This window comes from Kogia breviceps, chromosome 8, assembly GCF_026419965.1.
Source record: "Kogia breviceps isolate mKogBre1 chromosome 8, mKogBre1 haplotype 1, whole genome shotgun sequence".
Classification (NCBI taxonomy): domain Eukaryota; kingdom Metazoa; phylum Chordata; class Mammalia; order Artiodactyla; family Physeteridae; genus Kogia; species Kogia breviceps.
The window spans coordinates 43,021,796-43,038,064 of NC_081317.1; the positions used below are offsets into that span (position 1 = coordinate 43,021,796).

At 38.7% G+C, this 16,269-nt stretch overlaps 1 protein-coding gene across 1 annotated transcript; it reads left to right on the forward strand.

The window, feature by feature from the left end:
- Positions 1-4,592: 4,592 nt before the first annotated feature.
- On the forward strand, positions 4,593-16,054 carry NDUFB6 (NADH:ubiquinone oxidoreductase subunit B6). Its single transcript, XM_059072828.2, has 4 exons — positions 4,593-4,905; positions 7,040-7,132; positions 12,211-12,255; positions 15,876-16,054. Exons 1-4 carry the CDS (start codon positions 4,726-4,728, stop codon positions 15,942-15,944), a joined length of 387 nt encoding a protein of 128 aa, XP_058928811.1. The 5' UTR covers positions 4,593-4,725; the 3' UTR covers positions 15,945-16,054.
- Positions 16,055-16,269: the final 215 nt, after the last annotated feature.

Consider the following 16,269-nt stretch of genomic DNA (forward strand, 5'->3'; position numbering starts at 1 on the left):
TCACTGCGGACCTAAACACAGCCCTTCTGGGGATAATTAGCACTCAGGGACCTACACTTGTTTTTTGCTGTTGTTGTTTGTGGCTTTCTTTTTTTAAAAAAAAATTTTATTGGGGTACAGTTGATTTACAATGTTGTGTTAGTTTCAGGTGTACAGCAACATGGATCTGTTATACATGTACATATATCCACTCTTTTTTAGATTCTTTTCCCATATAGGTCATTACAGTGTATTCAGTAGGGATCTCATCATGACAGAGTTGAGAGCCTAAGCAGGCTAACCTAAGTCGGCTGCATAAAGGCATAAATCTTTAAAATTCTTTTATTTGGAAGAATTTCAAACATATACAAAATAGTATATGAGAGGAGAATAATCAACCCCTACTTACCTATCAGTCGGCTTCAAGAATTACCACTCATTATTAATCTTATTTCCACCATACTTCTTTCCTTCCTCTTCCATTATTTAGAAGTAAATCGCAGGCATCATATCCTCTCATTCATAAGTATTTTAGAAGGTATCTCTAACAGATAAGAACTCCCCTTTAAAAATATAACCACAATATCACCACCCATAAAAGTGAACAGAAATTTCTTAATATCATAAAAGATTGAGGTAGTGTTCAAATTTCTCTCATTGTCTCCCTTTTAAAAAAATTTTTTTTGAGTAGTTTTAGGTTTACAATAAAATTGAGAGAAATGTATAGAGATTTCCCACATATCCCCTGTTCTCACACATGTGTAGCCTCCCCCATTACCAACACCACTCACCAGAATAGTACTTTTTTTTTTAAACAAGGATGAACCTAGGTTGACACATCATAATCACCCAAAGTCCATAGTGTTCACTCTTGGTGTTGTGAATTCAATGGGTTTGGACAAATGTGTAATAACATATCCATCATTATAATAGTATCATACGAATATTTTCACTGCCCTAAAAATCCTCTGAGCTCTGCCTGTTCATGTCCCCACCACCCCCTTGGCAACCACTAATCTTTTATTGTCTCCATAGTTTTGTTTTTTAGAGAATGTCATAGAGTTGGAATCATACAGTATGTAGCCTTCTCAGCTTTGCTTCTTTCACTTAGCTGTATGAAATTAAGAGTCCTCCGTGTATTTTCAAGGCTTGAGAGCTCAGTTCTTTTTGACACTGAATAATATGCCATTGTCTGGATGTACCACAGTTTATTTAACCATTAACCTACTGGAGGACATCTTTGTTGCTTTCAAGTTTGGCAATTATGAATAAAGTTACTGTAAATATTTGTGTGCAGGTTTTTGTGTTGACATAAGTTTTCAACTCCTTTGGGTAAATACCAAAGCACAAAATTGTTGGCTTTTATGATAAGGGAATGTTTACTTTTGTAAAAAGCCTCCAAACAGTCTTCCAAAGTAGCTGTGCCATTTTGCATTCCCACCAGCAGTGAATGAGAGTTCCTGTTCCTTCACATCCCACGCCTACAGTATTTGATGTCAGTGTTCCAAATTTTGGCCATTCTAATAGGTGTGTAGTGGTATTTCATTGTTTTAATTTGCATTTCCCTGATGACATATGACGTGGAGCATCTTTTCATATGCTTACTTGCCATCTGTATATCTCCTTTGGTGAGGTGTCCGTTAAGGTCTTCGGCCAATTTTTAAGTTGGGTTGTTTGTTTTCTTATTAAGTTGCTTCTCAATCTATAGGTTCTCTCTCTCTCTTTCTCCTCCATATATTTTTGTTTAAGAAACTGAGTTGCGTGTCTGAAGTTTCTACAATCTAGATTTGTCTGAATGTATCATTTTGGTGTCATATAAGGAGTTCCTCTCTCCCCTATATTTCCTTTAAATGAGTGGTTAGATTGAGAAACTTGATCAGATTCAAGTTCAATTTTTTGTTTGGCAAGGCTACTTCACAGACAATGAAGCAGTCTTCCACCAGGAGGCGCAGTTGCTCTCTTTTTGGGATGTCAACCTCCTGATAATCGGGGCATTGATTCATTAATAAACCAACGGTTTCAAAACAGTGATATTCTAACTGCATCCATTCTTCTTTTATTAGGTTTTTATGTTCCTTTGAATAAATTTCCCCTTATCAACTATTTTGTAACTTTAAGATGTTACTTTAAGATATAAGGAGGACAGAAAAATGCTTGATTTTTCCTGTACTTATCAGTTTTCAAAATAATGAGTTGGTTCCCTAACACTATCAAGAAGTGACCAATAAGTTTTTAAAAAATCATGAACTTATGTATGTGAATGTATTTGATATTTTTCATTCCACTGAAGTCACTATACTTATTGACCAACGTAAGACTATTGAAGTTCTCTCCTGAATCTTTTTGACATGACCCTACTAGTCTTTAAAAACTTCCCTGCTTTCTGCTAAGACAAGCTGTTCCAGGCTTATTTTATATTTCTTAACTCGAACCTGAAATTAGCTATTTCTCCAAGGTGATGGTTCTCACAGTGTGATCTGGGAGCCCCTGGTAGTCCCTGTGATCCTTTCATGGGGTTTGTGAGGTCAAAATTATTTTCATATTAATACTAAGGGCTATTTGCCCTTTTAAACTATCATTCTCTCATAAATATATACAGAGTTTCCCAAAGGTTACATGATGTGCAATATTATGATTGAATGCAGAAGCAGTTCTAAGAATTCTGCTGTCATTTATTAAGCCAGACATTAGATTTACAGAAATGTAAAACAACTGTACTCTTATCACTAAGTAATTTTTGTTAATAGATACTTTGTTATTTTTAAATGTTTTAATTTCTAATTCAGTCAACATCAATAGATATAACCCACATAAATAAAAACTCTTTGGCGCCCTCAATTTTAAGAATTTAAAGAGGGGCTTCCCTGGTGGTGCAGTGGTTGAGAGTCCTCCTGCCAATGCAGGGGACACCGGTTTGTGCCCCAGTCCGGGAAGATCCCACATGCCGCAAAGCGGCTGGGCCCGTGAGTGAGCCATGGCCGCTGAGCCTGCACGTCTGGAGCCTGCGCTCCGCAACGGGAGAGGCCACAGCAGTGAGAGGCCCGCATACCGCAAAAAAAAAAAAAAAAAAAAAAAAAAAAAAGAATTTAAAGAGATTTGGGGAGCAAAATGTTTTGAGAACTGCTGTTCCAAGGAGTCTTGGTTCCTTTTAATGGAAAATGGTATTTATAGAGATCACAATCTAGGAGCTAAAGATGTTCATGGTTACTGGGTTGGCCATAGTTTTTAGGCCATTTCATAGGCAGAGTTAAGATAAAATTATATATTTATTTAAAGATAAAATACATCATGAGTTAATACTGTTTATTCCTGTCCAAATTTAGGACTACAGTTTTTACTTAAACTCATACAATTTACATTTGTATCTCCTTTCTCCCATAACAAAAATCCTGGCATAAATGTTTATTTTCAGTGTCAGATTAACAATACCACCACTACCATCGCTACCAACAATATGATCACTTAAAACAGTTTGACTTCTTTCTTTTCTTTCTTTCTTTTTTTTTAGTTCTTTTTTCTTTGAAGTATATCTCCCTATGGATGTACAGTAATTTGATGGTTTAAAGTTACCTGAAATGGTGTGTGTTTTTGAAATTATGCCAACAAGCAGATCAGTTAGACCCATGTATTTTTTCTTTTGATTTTTAAAGACTGCTTTTTATAAATTCAGAGAAGTTTAGGTTCTATCTCTGTCTCTTGTAGCCTACTGCCTTCCTCTCCCTACAAGTAACATTTAAAAAAATCAGTAATTTTCCTGTTATTTTTAAACTTTAAGCAAATATATATATAGTATTACTAGATATAGTATATGTATATATATATATATATATATATATATATATATATATATATATATACTTATTTAGTATTACTACTACCCTCCCCTTTTTGGATGAAAGGTAGTATACTATATACACTTCTTTCCACAGCTTTTTTCAATTAACAATATATGTATTCAGGAGCTCACTCCAGTTGTATATAGAGCACTTCATTGCATTATTTTACCATAATTTATACAAGTAGCCATTTACTAAGGAACTTTGGGGGCAATTTCCAGTATTTTATTACATATGGTGCTGCAGTGAATAGTCTTGCACATACTTTTACCACGATATCTTTCGGAGAGAGTTCTCGAAGTGGGATTGCTAGCTCAAAGTGTGAATGTGTATAATTCTGCTAGATATTGAGACTCTTTTTACTTCTGCACTACAGATGAAGGAACAGACTGAGACAGCTGCTCAAGGTCACCTTACCAGTCACTGACCAGTGTGGGGTTTAAACTTAGATGCAACGGCTCTCCACAGACTCTAGGTCACAGGAAGAGGATTTGCAAGGTGGGAGAGGCAACTGAAGAATTTTGCATTTGGACGTCACATTCATTGAATCACATATTCTCACCCTTCCAAATCCCAGCACAACAGTTCTTCCTTATCAGAACCTCTAGTCCTCTGAGCTCTCATACTTTCTCTCATTCATCACTTCCCTCCTCATCCGGTAACTGAGGTAGCACTGCCGCCACTGGTAATCTGGGCCGCTAAAACCGGAAGGCGTGTGGAGGGCTTTGCGCATGCCCAGCCACTACGCGCAGATTGGAGCCGCTCGGAGGTAGGACCAGAGTGACGTCATAACGGCGCGCCGCTCCCTGGCGCCCTAGCAAGGTCGCTTTGCAGAGCGGGAGCGCGCGTAAGTGACAAGACCTTGGTTCGGGGACGCGCCGTATCCTGCTGCCTTGGTATCAGCGGCGACATGTCAGGGTATACGTCCGACGAGAAACTGCGGCTGCAGCAGCTGCGAGAGCTGAGAAGGCGATGGCTGAAGGATCAGGAGCTGAGCCCCCGGGAACCAGTGCTGCCCCCGCGGAGGGTGTGGCCTATGGAGCAATTCTGGAATAAGTTTTTGCAGGACGGGGCCTCCTGGAAGAACGTGGTGAGTGACGGCCCTCCCCCACACCCACCCTGACTCCCGCCCCGTCGCGGTCCCCAACCTGGCTGCTGGAACGCCTGCTCACTGTAGCCACATTAGGGACTGACTCACTCTACCCCCGAAAGTTCCGGTAGTTCCCCAAGGGAGAATCAGGTTCTACCGAGACTTAGGTTTAGCTGGGACGCTCTCTGGTCCCAGGAATCATGGGCTGGGAGTCAGGAGTCAGGAGTCCGGAGCTTGTATGGCTTCGGGATGGTCTTGCCCTTTGGCTGACAAGTGTGATGAGAAGGAGGAGAATCTTTGCCTGGGTTTTACAGGACACTGCACGCTTGGTTCTCTTTTGAGTGTGGAGACCTTCCGTCAGAATGATGGCCAAGGATTCACTAGAGTTAAAATTCAATGATTTTAGTATTTGAAGGCACTTGTCTGATTTTTGAGGTTGAGATTATAGAGACCAAATAACACTGCACTCGACTACTAGAAGGCACAATGAGCCTCTAGCTGGTAATACAGCTCTATGTAATGACCATAAAAGAAGGGGTTCTATTGGTATGCTGAGTGAGTCATATTCAAGAGCCCCCTTTCTTAACCGCTACTACGTACGTTGAACACACGCTTTCATTTAAGAATGCCATTCCTGGACTTTGCAGCAAATCACTCACTCAAGTGCTATCTTTATTTTCAGGGTCTCCTGACATTTTCTTGAGGTCGTTAATTAAATCACATCAATTATGAATGCTGTATCTCAGAATTCCTTGCGACTAATAATAATGGTAATAATATAAGTAACACTTCGGTGCTTACTTTGTGCCTGGCGCTTTGCTGAAGGTTTTACATGTGTTACTTTATTTAATTTTTTACTTCCATAAGGTAGAAACATACCTAATCCTCATTTTAAATATGTGGAAACCAAGACCTGCAAAAATTCAGTGATCTACCTGTGGTCCCAGGGCTAGGAATTGAAGAAGTTCACTTTGAAATCCATGTGTATTTTTTTTTTTTTTTTTTGCGGTACGCGGGCCTCTCACTGCTGTGGCCTCTCCCGTTGCGGAGCACAAGCTCCGGACGCGCAGGCTCAGCAGCCATGGCTCACGGGCCCAGCCGGTCCGCGGCATGTAGGATCTTCCCAGACCGGGGCACGAACCCGTGTCCCCTGCATCGGCAGGCGGACTCTCAACCACTGCGCCACCAGGGAAGCCACCTTGTGTATCTTATTGTGCTACAAAGTCTGGTGCAAATTTTTCTAAGAAAGTGGTATTAGATACTTATTTATGATGGTAAAATTAAACTCTAATTCAACTCTCCTCTCTTCTCACCCTTTGTATCTCTGGCATTACTTAACTGATTTGGCAGCCACTGGTTGAAAGTTGACATCCCACCGATCAGCCAGTGATGTAAGGAAGTAAATAATCATTTGTTGGAATCTGTCTTACCTTACTTTGAGTTAACTTTTTCTTTCATAATCTTATCTGTTACAGCACTTAGAATCTAGATTGTCTTTTCCCTGACAGGATAGGTCTGTTTCAGTCAAATTGGCTGCCATGGAAAAGTTCCATTTTTAGCTGTCTTTTGCCTTTCTTTTTAAAAATACTGTGTCTGAAGGTACCTCAAAGTGAGCTTGGAACACCCTTATCCCAGTATGTAAAACATTCTTTTTCCAGCATTAGTGCACTCAAGGTTGTCTGCCCTACAGCTAGAATAATACAGGTGGTGTTGATTATGGGTATCTGAAATTGATAAATTAGGGAAATGACTTTACCTGAAAATTCTGTAGTTCTGATTGCTTTGGTTAAATTGATTAGAATTATTTCATTATTTATGCCATATTTTATCTTAAACTTATAATAAGGATATTTTTAGAAGTCTTTTTAAAAACGTATTTATAAATACAGTATTATAGTTTTGCAAAATGCTGCTTCTCTTAAGCCTCCTTTGCTTTGAACTCTTTAGGTGTCACCTAGCAGGCACTATGCTTAGTAAGAATATTCGGTGTGTGAGATTAGCTACAGACTATATGGAAATACGTAGCATTTAGAGATTTTACAATAACCGTGATATTGTTATATCACTGATGCTTTCTGCCACAAATGTATAAAGAATAAGATATTTATTTCGTGTATGTTTTTTTTTCCCCCAGATCTATAAGACGTACCGACACAGTATCTTTGCTTTTACTCATATACTGATCCCTGTCTGGATTATTCATTATTATCTCAAATATCATGTGAATGTAAGTGTGCTTTAAGTATGTATTTTCCAGAATTTTTAATAGTGTACAAAATTATTTCCTGTGTGACTATGCCTTATCTGGCTCTACTTAGTGGAAATAATCTGCCACTTATAACTGATTTTGAATTACTTTGAATCCTTTTAGGTAAAAGGTTTAATGAAACTTAGGTAATGTATGGTTTTTCAAAAAGTTGATCTTTATATTAGTTGTTTACAACTTGAATTGCATTTCCTCATGAAACAATGTTTAAATGATCAGAAATGTAGTTGACCTAATAATACTGGTGCAAACTCAGGGTCCTGAGTTGGAAGGGAGAAAATAATTTCTGCTCCTTTTTTTGAGTACAGATTTGGTATAAGATAAAATTCACAATAGATAAAGGTTATCTTTGTCATCATTTCCTTTCCCTTTGCTCTGTCTGGTTTTTCACAACGTACTTTCTTTAGAATTCAGCATGTCCAAAAGCTTGAATTTTTTTCACTGAAAGATCTTGCATTGAATTGAGTCTGTTGCCATATTTTAAAGGCTAGGGATACCCTGGTGTAGGGTGTAAAATCCCAGGCAGGGTGAGGAAGGAGTGCATTTTGGGGAGTGGCATGGAAGGGAGAGTGCTGGTAGTTGCCCAGCATGGAGTTTTGTAACCCAAAGAGTGAGGAGGGCATTCTTGTACCCAGTGAGGAGGCTTAGATCCTGAATGGGTTGCTGAGTGGGTAAGCGGACAGGGAATTGGTGAGTGTACCTGTTTGGAGGGCAGCAGTGTCAGCAATCTGCTGTAGGATATTGGAACCTGAGTGAGGGGAGGAAGACATCCAGAAGGAGTGTGGTTTGGGGCAGTGATGGAGTTGGCAACCCAAAATAAATTGTCAGAATCTGAATGAGGTGAGGAGGTTATTTATACTGGAGTGTGGTGGTGATGACAGGAGATTGGTTATATACAGGAAGGTTGATCAAATGAGAACATATGTTGATGATACTGAAACCTTGAATTCTCATTGTCAGGAAAGGGAGTTATGCATATGGAATACAGTGAGAAAACCTTGTGGTACTTGAATGGAATTGGAAGTATTGGTGTGACTCATGATTTTTAGTATGTATTGGTAAATAGAAATAAATATAGCTGTAAATGCAGATTTACCTAGCTCTGTCCATTGATAGGGCCTGTGAGCATTGCTACCCCATGGTATCAATAACTAGCACATCTAGCAGCTGGGCTTATTTTCTAAATATAGCTTTCCACTGAAAGGATCCAGAGCTCCTTGGAGAAATGGCTGATTCCAGGACTGGGGCAGGGAAAGTACAAGATGAGCTTGTGCCAGAAAGTAAAGAAGTGTGTTCAAAGAATGATGGAGATGAATCAAAAGGACAGAGTCATCTTGAAAAGACTCCCACTGGAACAGCTTTCAGCAGCAAAATAAATGATAGTAATAGATGAGAGCCAGCTGGATAAATAAAATGCAAATCCATGAGTCCATACTCATATAAATTAATTAATTAATAAATGGATGGAAGAGAAAGCTTTTTTTTTTGTACAGTCGAGTAAATAAGAAATGGACAAGAAAAGTCACCATTTGAGAATCATCATAGTAATATTTTATTCAGCCAGGGAACATCAAAAGTTGCTAAAATTAATCCCCAAATTCCTACCTTCAACATACTTATTTGTTACAAAGGGAAAAAGAGTAACTTTGTAATGGAGGAAACCTAGCAGACATCACCTTAATCAAGAAATCTAAATTACATTACCAATAATGGGACAGACTGAAATTGTGTACTACTTGATAGGATGCAGTAAGAAGAAAACAATATGTTTTGCAATGTTCCTGCCAAAAATGTATAAGCTGAATCTAATTGATGGACTTTTCTGCATAATAATTGGCTTGTTACCTTCAAAAATGTCAAGATCATGAAAGTTAAAGAACCGTGGAACATTTGTTCCAGATTGAAGAAGACTAAAGGGACTTGTCAACTAATTGTGAACTTGATTCATGGGCACAATCTGCTTCGTCAAAAAAACAAAGAGATGGCATTGGCAGTCAGAACTTTAAACAGCCTACACGATGGATGGAGAACTGGTTATATAAGGGGGGATTTTTTTTTTTTTTTTTTTTTTTTTTTGCGGTATGCGGGCCTCTCACTGTTGTGGCCTCTCCCGTTGCGGAGCACAGGCTCCAGACGCGCAGGCCTGGCGGCCATGGCTCATGGGCTTAGTTGCTCCGCTGCATGTGGGATCTTCCCGGACCAGGGCACGAACCCGTGTCTCCTGCATCGGCAGGCGGATTCTCAACCACTGCGCCACCAGGGAAGCCCTATAAGGGGGGATTTTTTGATAACTCCAAACAGTTATGGAGACAAGTGATAAAATTTGAATGGGTTCTTCAGCCTAGATAGAAGGTATTAATATATCAATGTTAATTTTCTGATCCTGATGGCTGTATTGTGATTATTTTAAGAATATTGTCCTTATTTGTAGGAAGTACACACTAAAGTAATAAATCAGTCAGCAATTCACTATGAAGTGATTCAGTAAAAAAAAGTTTGGGACCACCTAACAAATTGTAGCTAATCCAGTTGAGGTTTGCTTTCCTGTAGTGATGAAAGGAGAGTGAAACAAATAACGGGTTCTCAGAAAATTCACTCTTTTGTCACTTGTTCCCTGTTGACTGTGTGGGTTCTTTAAATTTCTGATTGCTGACAACACCTTTGTTTTCTTCACTAAGATTATGTCTGTTGATCATCAACTATGGAATGCCTAGTATGTCTTCCTTTATTGCTGTGGAAAGAATATATAAGATGAAATTCCTGACCTCAAGGAGTTTATAATAAAGTTGGAAGATAGGTATGATTTGAGTAAAAGTATGGAGGAGAAAATCTGTTCCAGTTAGAAAAACAAGGAGTTAGTAGTTAGCATGGTCTTGTTTATCAAAATAGGATTGCCTAGAACTGCGAGTGTCTTGGTTTAGTAGGGTGGAACCGATAAATGGAAGGTCCTGAAAGCTAGGCAGAGGAGGTTGAACTTTACGTGGTAGGCAGTGGGAAACTTTCCATTTTTAAATAGGAGAGTGAGTTGATAAAGTGATATATTTAAACATAAAAAACATTGATATGTAGGGTGAATTGGAGGGAGGAAAGTATTGACATCAGGCACATCAGCTGGAGGCTGTTGCAGTTTAGTAGGTATTAGTTGATGAGAATCTGGTTAGGGCAGAGATAACAGGAATGAAAAAGTAAAGTGAAGCCAGAAGATACTTTTTCAGGAAGAAATAACTCAAATTAAGTCGAGTTTTATTTTTAAGTATTTGTAGGACATATTAATGACTCTAAAAAGGAAAATCTTTTTAAACTTAAAAATCATACATCTAAATCAATTATGCATTTTAACTAGAATCCTAGAACTAATCTTTTAGAATCTCTAATAGCCTGATTATCTTAAACATTACAAATACTCTATATTAGAATATATGGATTGTCCCAGTGTTTTCAGAATTTATTAAATTTGACATTCATCTGTTTATACCCTGGGTTAATTTACCTTGTCATATCTGTATTTAACTAAATATTTCTAGGATTGAAAAAAACACTTATCTCCTAAGAGAAGAAAATTTAACAAGCTGCAGTTACTGGGTTGACAATTCAAGACATTAATATAGCTGCTTATCTGAGGGATTCATACTTCCAGGTGATTTTTCCTGAGCCACAGATGGATGTAATTAAAGGTTTTATGTCAGTAGATGTCCCAAAGCCTCTCTTTTACCTTATTCTTTGTCTTGGTTTGGGTAGGCCTGCATCCTCTACTGTTGTACCCAGTTTACTTCAGCTAATACCTTTATGCTTAATTGAATTTAACATTCTCTCTGAAGACATTTCAGTATCTTCTTGCCTCTGGCCACAGTTTTTAGAGACATTTGAATGTCCTCACATTGTATTCTGAGTTTCTCTCCTGCTTTTGGCCCCAATTTGCCTGAGTCTTACATCATGCCAATAATCTTTTAAATTTTTTGGTGTGGTATCTTGTACAGATGTGTATGCTTAATAAGTACATTTATTTAGCACCTCCTATGTGCAAGGCACTGTTCTTAACACAGGGATATAGCACTGAACAAGGCAGATTGAGTTCCTTTCTTCATGAAATGTTTAGGGAGACTGGCAATAAGTAGATAAGCAAAGAGGTATATAATGCTATAGGAGGTATTAAGTCTATAGAAGAAAAACTAAGGGTAAAAGACTAGAGAATGACAGGGGCTGTTATTTTTATTAAGCTTCTTTGAGGAAGTGGTATTTGAAAAACACAAATGAAATGAGGATTTGGACCAAGCAGGTATTTAGGAGAAGAGCATTTCATGTAGAGGAATCATTAAGCATAAGGGCTCTGAGGCACAAGCAGGCCTAACTGATTGTATTAATACAAAGGAGCCACTGCAGCTACAGTTCAGAGAGAGAGACAGAGAGACAGAGAGAGAGGGAGGGTCAGAGAGGTAGCCAAGGGCCAGATCGTGTTCTTAGAGATCACAGCAAGGACTTTGGCTTTTTTTTTTTTTTTTTTTGTAAGAATTATGAAACTTTGAGCAGAGGAGTAACAGGAGTGATGCATCTTAAAAGAATCACTCTACTCTGCCTGAGTGTGGAGAATAGACTGTAGGGAGGGCATGAGCGGAAGGTGGGAGACTAGTAGGTGAAAAAATGATAAAGGCTTGGACAAGGGTAGTAGTACTAGAGGTGGTGGTTTAGGATAAAATCTCCTTCTGCTGAGGAGTCAGGGTTTTGGGCCTTCGTAACTAGGAGAGTGAAAGTGCCATTTATAGAGATAGGGAACAGTTTGGCACTGAGGGACATTAAGTGTTGGACCTGATTAAGTTTGCAATGCCTGTTTGATCAAGTAGAGATCTTGAGTAAATAATCGGATGTATGAGTCTGGAGCTTAGTGAAAGTTTGGGGCTTAAGTTAAAAATTTGGGATATGAGAAAAAAAAAGGAAAAAAATTGGTGCCAGCGTTTCTACTGAAAAAAAAGTCGGGATATGATCTACTTTATTTTAGAAGAAACTCTAAAACTATAATTAACAGAGCATTACTTTTATTGCAGACAAAACCATATGCCATCGTTGAAAGGAAACCCAGAATATTCCCAGTAAGTCTTAAAACATCTTTGTTTTTTCTTTTTATTATATTCCTCTTTCCTTTCCCAAGTGATCATTAGACTGAAATTTTCCTTTCTTTTTTTTTTTTTTTTTTTTTTTTTTTTTTTTTTTTTTGCGGTACGCGGACCTCTCACTGTTGTGGCCTCTCCGGTGGCGGAGAACAGGCTCTGGACGCGCAGGCTCAGGGGCCATGGCTCACGGGCCCAGCCGCTCCGCAGCATGTGGGATCTTCCCGGACCAGGGCAGTCCCCTGCGTCAGCAGGCGGGCTCTCAACCACTGCGCCACCAGGGAAGCCCTGTATATCCTTAAAAAAAAAAAAAAAAATAGGAGGAAATAATGTGAGGTAGCAGTTACAGTTGAACCTGGGATGTGGGCACATTTCTTTTCACCCTGGCTGTAAAGCTTGTGTGACCTTTGTAGTCCTAAAGTGAATTGAAGGTACCAACAGTTTTTCACAGGTGCCGTTTCACGTAGGGTTAAGGACTTAGGGCACTAGCCTGAGCAGACACCTGAGCATTGTAACAGCAACTAAATTCCTCTGTTATTATTTCTAAACTGTCATTTCCTATGGCAATTTGACCATAACCTCTTCATCTGTGAACTTATCATCTGTTAATCTGTGCTTTAAATTTTATGTTATGAATATGTAGGCTATTATCCTAATTTAAAATAAGTCTTCATCATGAAAAGATTACTTATTAGTCCGTTGGTATTTTACTAGCTGTTTGTGAGGTTATTGTTTAGCAGAGTCAAATACATGTTATGTTCTTGTTCCATTTCTAGTCACAGATAATGAACTACCATCAATCTCTAAGTTATATAATTTTAGAAAACAAAACTCGATGTAGATTCTTGCTTCTTTCAAATGACATGGTCACAATAATCCATTGACGACTGCAACAGAAGGGAATTTTAGGGAGAACTACCAAAATTGGCTAACTCTTCCATTTGGAATTCTGCTTTAGAAAATAGTAGGGGATTTCTTCTGTATTTCATTGTGTATAATTGATGTGTGTCAGGGCCTAGGTAGGCTCAGTTATCTTGTTGGTTTCAACGAGTTAGGTAGTTTACTTATTCTTCCATTTATACATTTGTTTATTGTTTATTTTGCCATTACTGTTCAAAGGAAAAGAAGGAGGACTCTCTTTAGAAGACCATATAGTGATTCCATAGTATCTCTCCTACTTGTATATTTTTTGCCACTGTGGTTCTTTCCTGTTTCTGTACCATTGACCCCTTTGAGAAGCTGCCCCTTTGAAGACCTGAAGAATGCTTATCTGTACATACCTTAGACAGTATGTAGATAGACAGTAACAAACAAACCCCCAAATCTCAGTGGCTTAACAAAAGTTTATTTTCTATTGACATCACAGACTAGCATAAGTCAGACAATTATAGTGAGGCCATTGGGACTATGAGGCTCCAAGATCATAGGGAAAGAGAGGGCTGGATGTCTTAGGGAATGATTTTAAGGTCTAAGCTTGGAAGTAGCTTACATCACTTCTCTTCATGTCCTGTCGGCCAGAACTCATTCTCATGATCCCACATGTCTTTGTGCTTTTTTATGTTTCTCAGCCTCCCATACCTGGAGTCTCTGCCACAGTGTATCCTCCTAGTCAACAAATAGCTCTTTGCTTCCTTCTTTCCACACATGTAACACAAGTCCCTTTCCTAGGGAGAAACCCCAAGGTCCCATTACATCACTGCAACCTAAGATCTTCAGATGATGTATAGTAATATCCATCAGGGTTATTCTTGGAGATTCTTCTCTTGGAGATTTGAGGATCAATGGCAAGTGAACTGTATCCTTTGCCTCCCAACCATGCCCATTATTCAACAATGGAATTTGGACAGCATAGCAGTTACTTGGCTCTGAAACCCCAGTGGTCAAACACTGTAAAGCCTCCTAACCCCTGTGTGTGGGAAGTTACTTGAACAGGACTGATTTTGCTTCTGTAAGGAACACCTTTGTTCATTGTTCTTCCTGGCCCCTGGCTCAGTCTAGGGGGATTCTTTCTTTTCCATTATCAACCTAGACCACATCTAAAAAGTACTGGGAAGTATGCCCTCCTTAGGGTTGTACAGCCTTTAAAGTCTACCTGCTGCTCACAGAAGGTTGAGAGCCAGAGGTTGTTTTAATCAGAAACAGTCATAGGCTTTTATTGTCTGTATGTCTGGTTTCTTTGACCATCTAGTTCTCACACTTGGCAGGCATGGAAAAGAAAAATACTTGGTAGGAGTCTGATCTTTTTGCTTCCCACATGCCAGTATCTGTGGTTTCTATACATAGTTATCAAGTTGTCTCTCATTTCTTTGTCCTTATTCTACTGCCTCTCTCAACTCAGTTGAGAGGCAGCTATGTGGAGGCCACCAGAAACACACTGTAGTTGAAGGGCTACCTTTGTTTCAGTCTGATCTTTGCACGGTGCTGGGTCCCTCTGTTTACTGAGTTTTATTGGGCTTCTGTTTCTCAGAATCTTTTCAGTGTTGTTACTGTTTAGAGATTCAGAAACAATCGATCTGATTTTCTAATATTGCAAGGTCCCAAATTTTTAGATTCTTATTTCTCCTCTCAAATCAGCCACTTCTTACCTGAGCTTATGTTTCTTAAAATACATTACTAAGGCAGCCACTAGTAGTTAAACACATACTATAACGTTTTTTCAGGTACTTCTCCTAGAACCTCAAGTTCATTAGACAGTCTGCTTCTAAGTTATTAGTGCCTTTTGTTTCCATCTTATAGCCTCCAATGCCAGTGTCCTTGTAGCCCCACTGCTAAGCCAGTGCCATGTGGTTCAATTTTTATTACAGCAGCATTAGTACCACTTAAAGTTATTAATTTGTGTTAGGGTAATGCTAACTGTGGTAACAAGTTTTCCCCCAAGTATATAATGGCTTAAACATAATACAAGTTTATACAGTCCTGAGCCGTACCAGGTCAGGGAATGGTAGGTGGTGATGGGGATAATTCTACTTCTACTAAGTCAATTCATGGACTATCAGGCTGATGGAACCTGCTGTCTTAAACAGAGAGCTGAAATTAAAGCTAAGTACTTTGCCTAAAATTATACAGCTTGTCAGTGGAGGGTTCCAGATTCACACTACTTGGTTCTGGCTTTAAAGTCGATGCCTGTTCTGCCATACACACTGTATCTAGGTTTGGAAAGACACCCGAACCAGCTGCCCAAGGAAAGTTTGCATTCTGTCTCTAATATCCATTCTGAGCCAAACGGTAAACTGGTGACTGGCTAACATTCAGTTGCTGGGAATACATTACTGCCTTATATTGAAGTGAAGATGTTTACCTGCAGCTTTCTAGGGCTTCTATTTCTTGGGGCCAAGCAAATAAAGATTATCCTTTTATCACTTTGTAAAGACAACTTTCATGTCCTTTCTAGTCATTTTTGAGTGGAACTTCCTGTATTCGCTCCCTTATACCTTAAGATTTTGAATACTGGTTGCTCATCTTTAGACAGCTTCTATTTTGCCTGTGTCCCTTTTAAAGTGTGAATGCCACAAGTGAACTAGATTTTCCAGATGAGCTCTGACCAGATGGAACTATCACCTCTGCAGACAGGATTTTTCACTAATGCATCTGTGTTTTTCTAGGGTGATACAATTCTGGAAACTGGAGAAGTAATCCCACCAATGAAAGAATTTCCTGATCAACAACACTGAAGATTACTTTTAAAATTTCAAAGGTGTTTGAGCCCAAGATTGTTGCTACATTACCACACTTACTGAATATATTTTCTGGAAAAGTAACTTTAATAAAGTTTACTCAGATATGTATTGTCTGTTTCTTCCCAAACTGTACAATTCTCTCTGTACAATTTGAGACTCTGACTTATCTAACAATAAGTAAAAACTGGACATGCTAAAAAAATGGTATGGGCAATCACCTACTTTTTCTGGCCATTTTAAATTTAGAAAACAGCATGTAGAAAATTATTTAGTCACATGATAGTTTTTTCTTAAACTACTTAATCTCCTGTGACGTGAA

Coding starts and splice junctions, on each gene's coding strand:
- NDUFB6 (XM_059072828.2), top strand. CDS start 4,726: ATGTCAGGGTATACGTCCGACGAGAAACTGCGGCTGCAGCAGCTGCGA. Junction 7,133..12,210: donor ATCTCAAATATCATGTGAAT/GTAAGTGTGCTT, acceptor CTTTTATTGCAG/ACAAAACCATATGCCATCGT. Junction 12,256..15,875: donor GGAAACCCAGAATATTCCCA/GTAAGTCTTAAA, acceptor GTGTTTTTCTAG/GGTGATACAATTCTGGAAAC.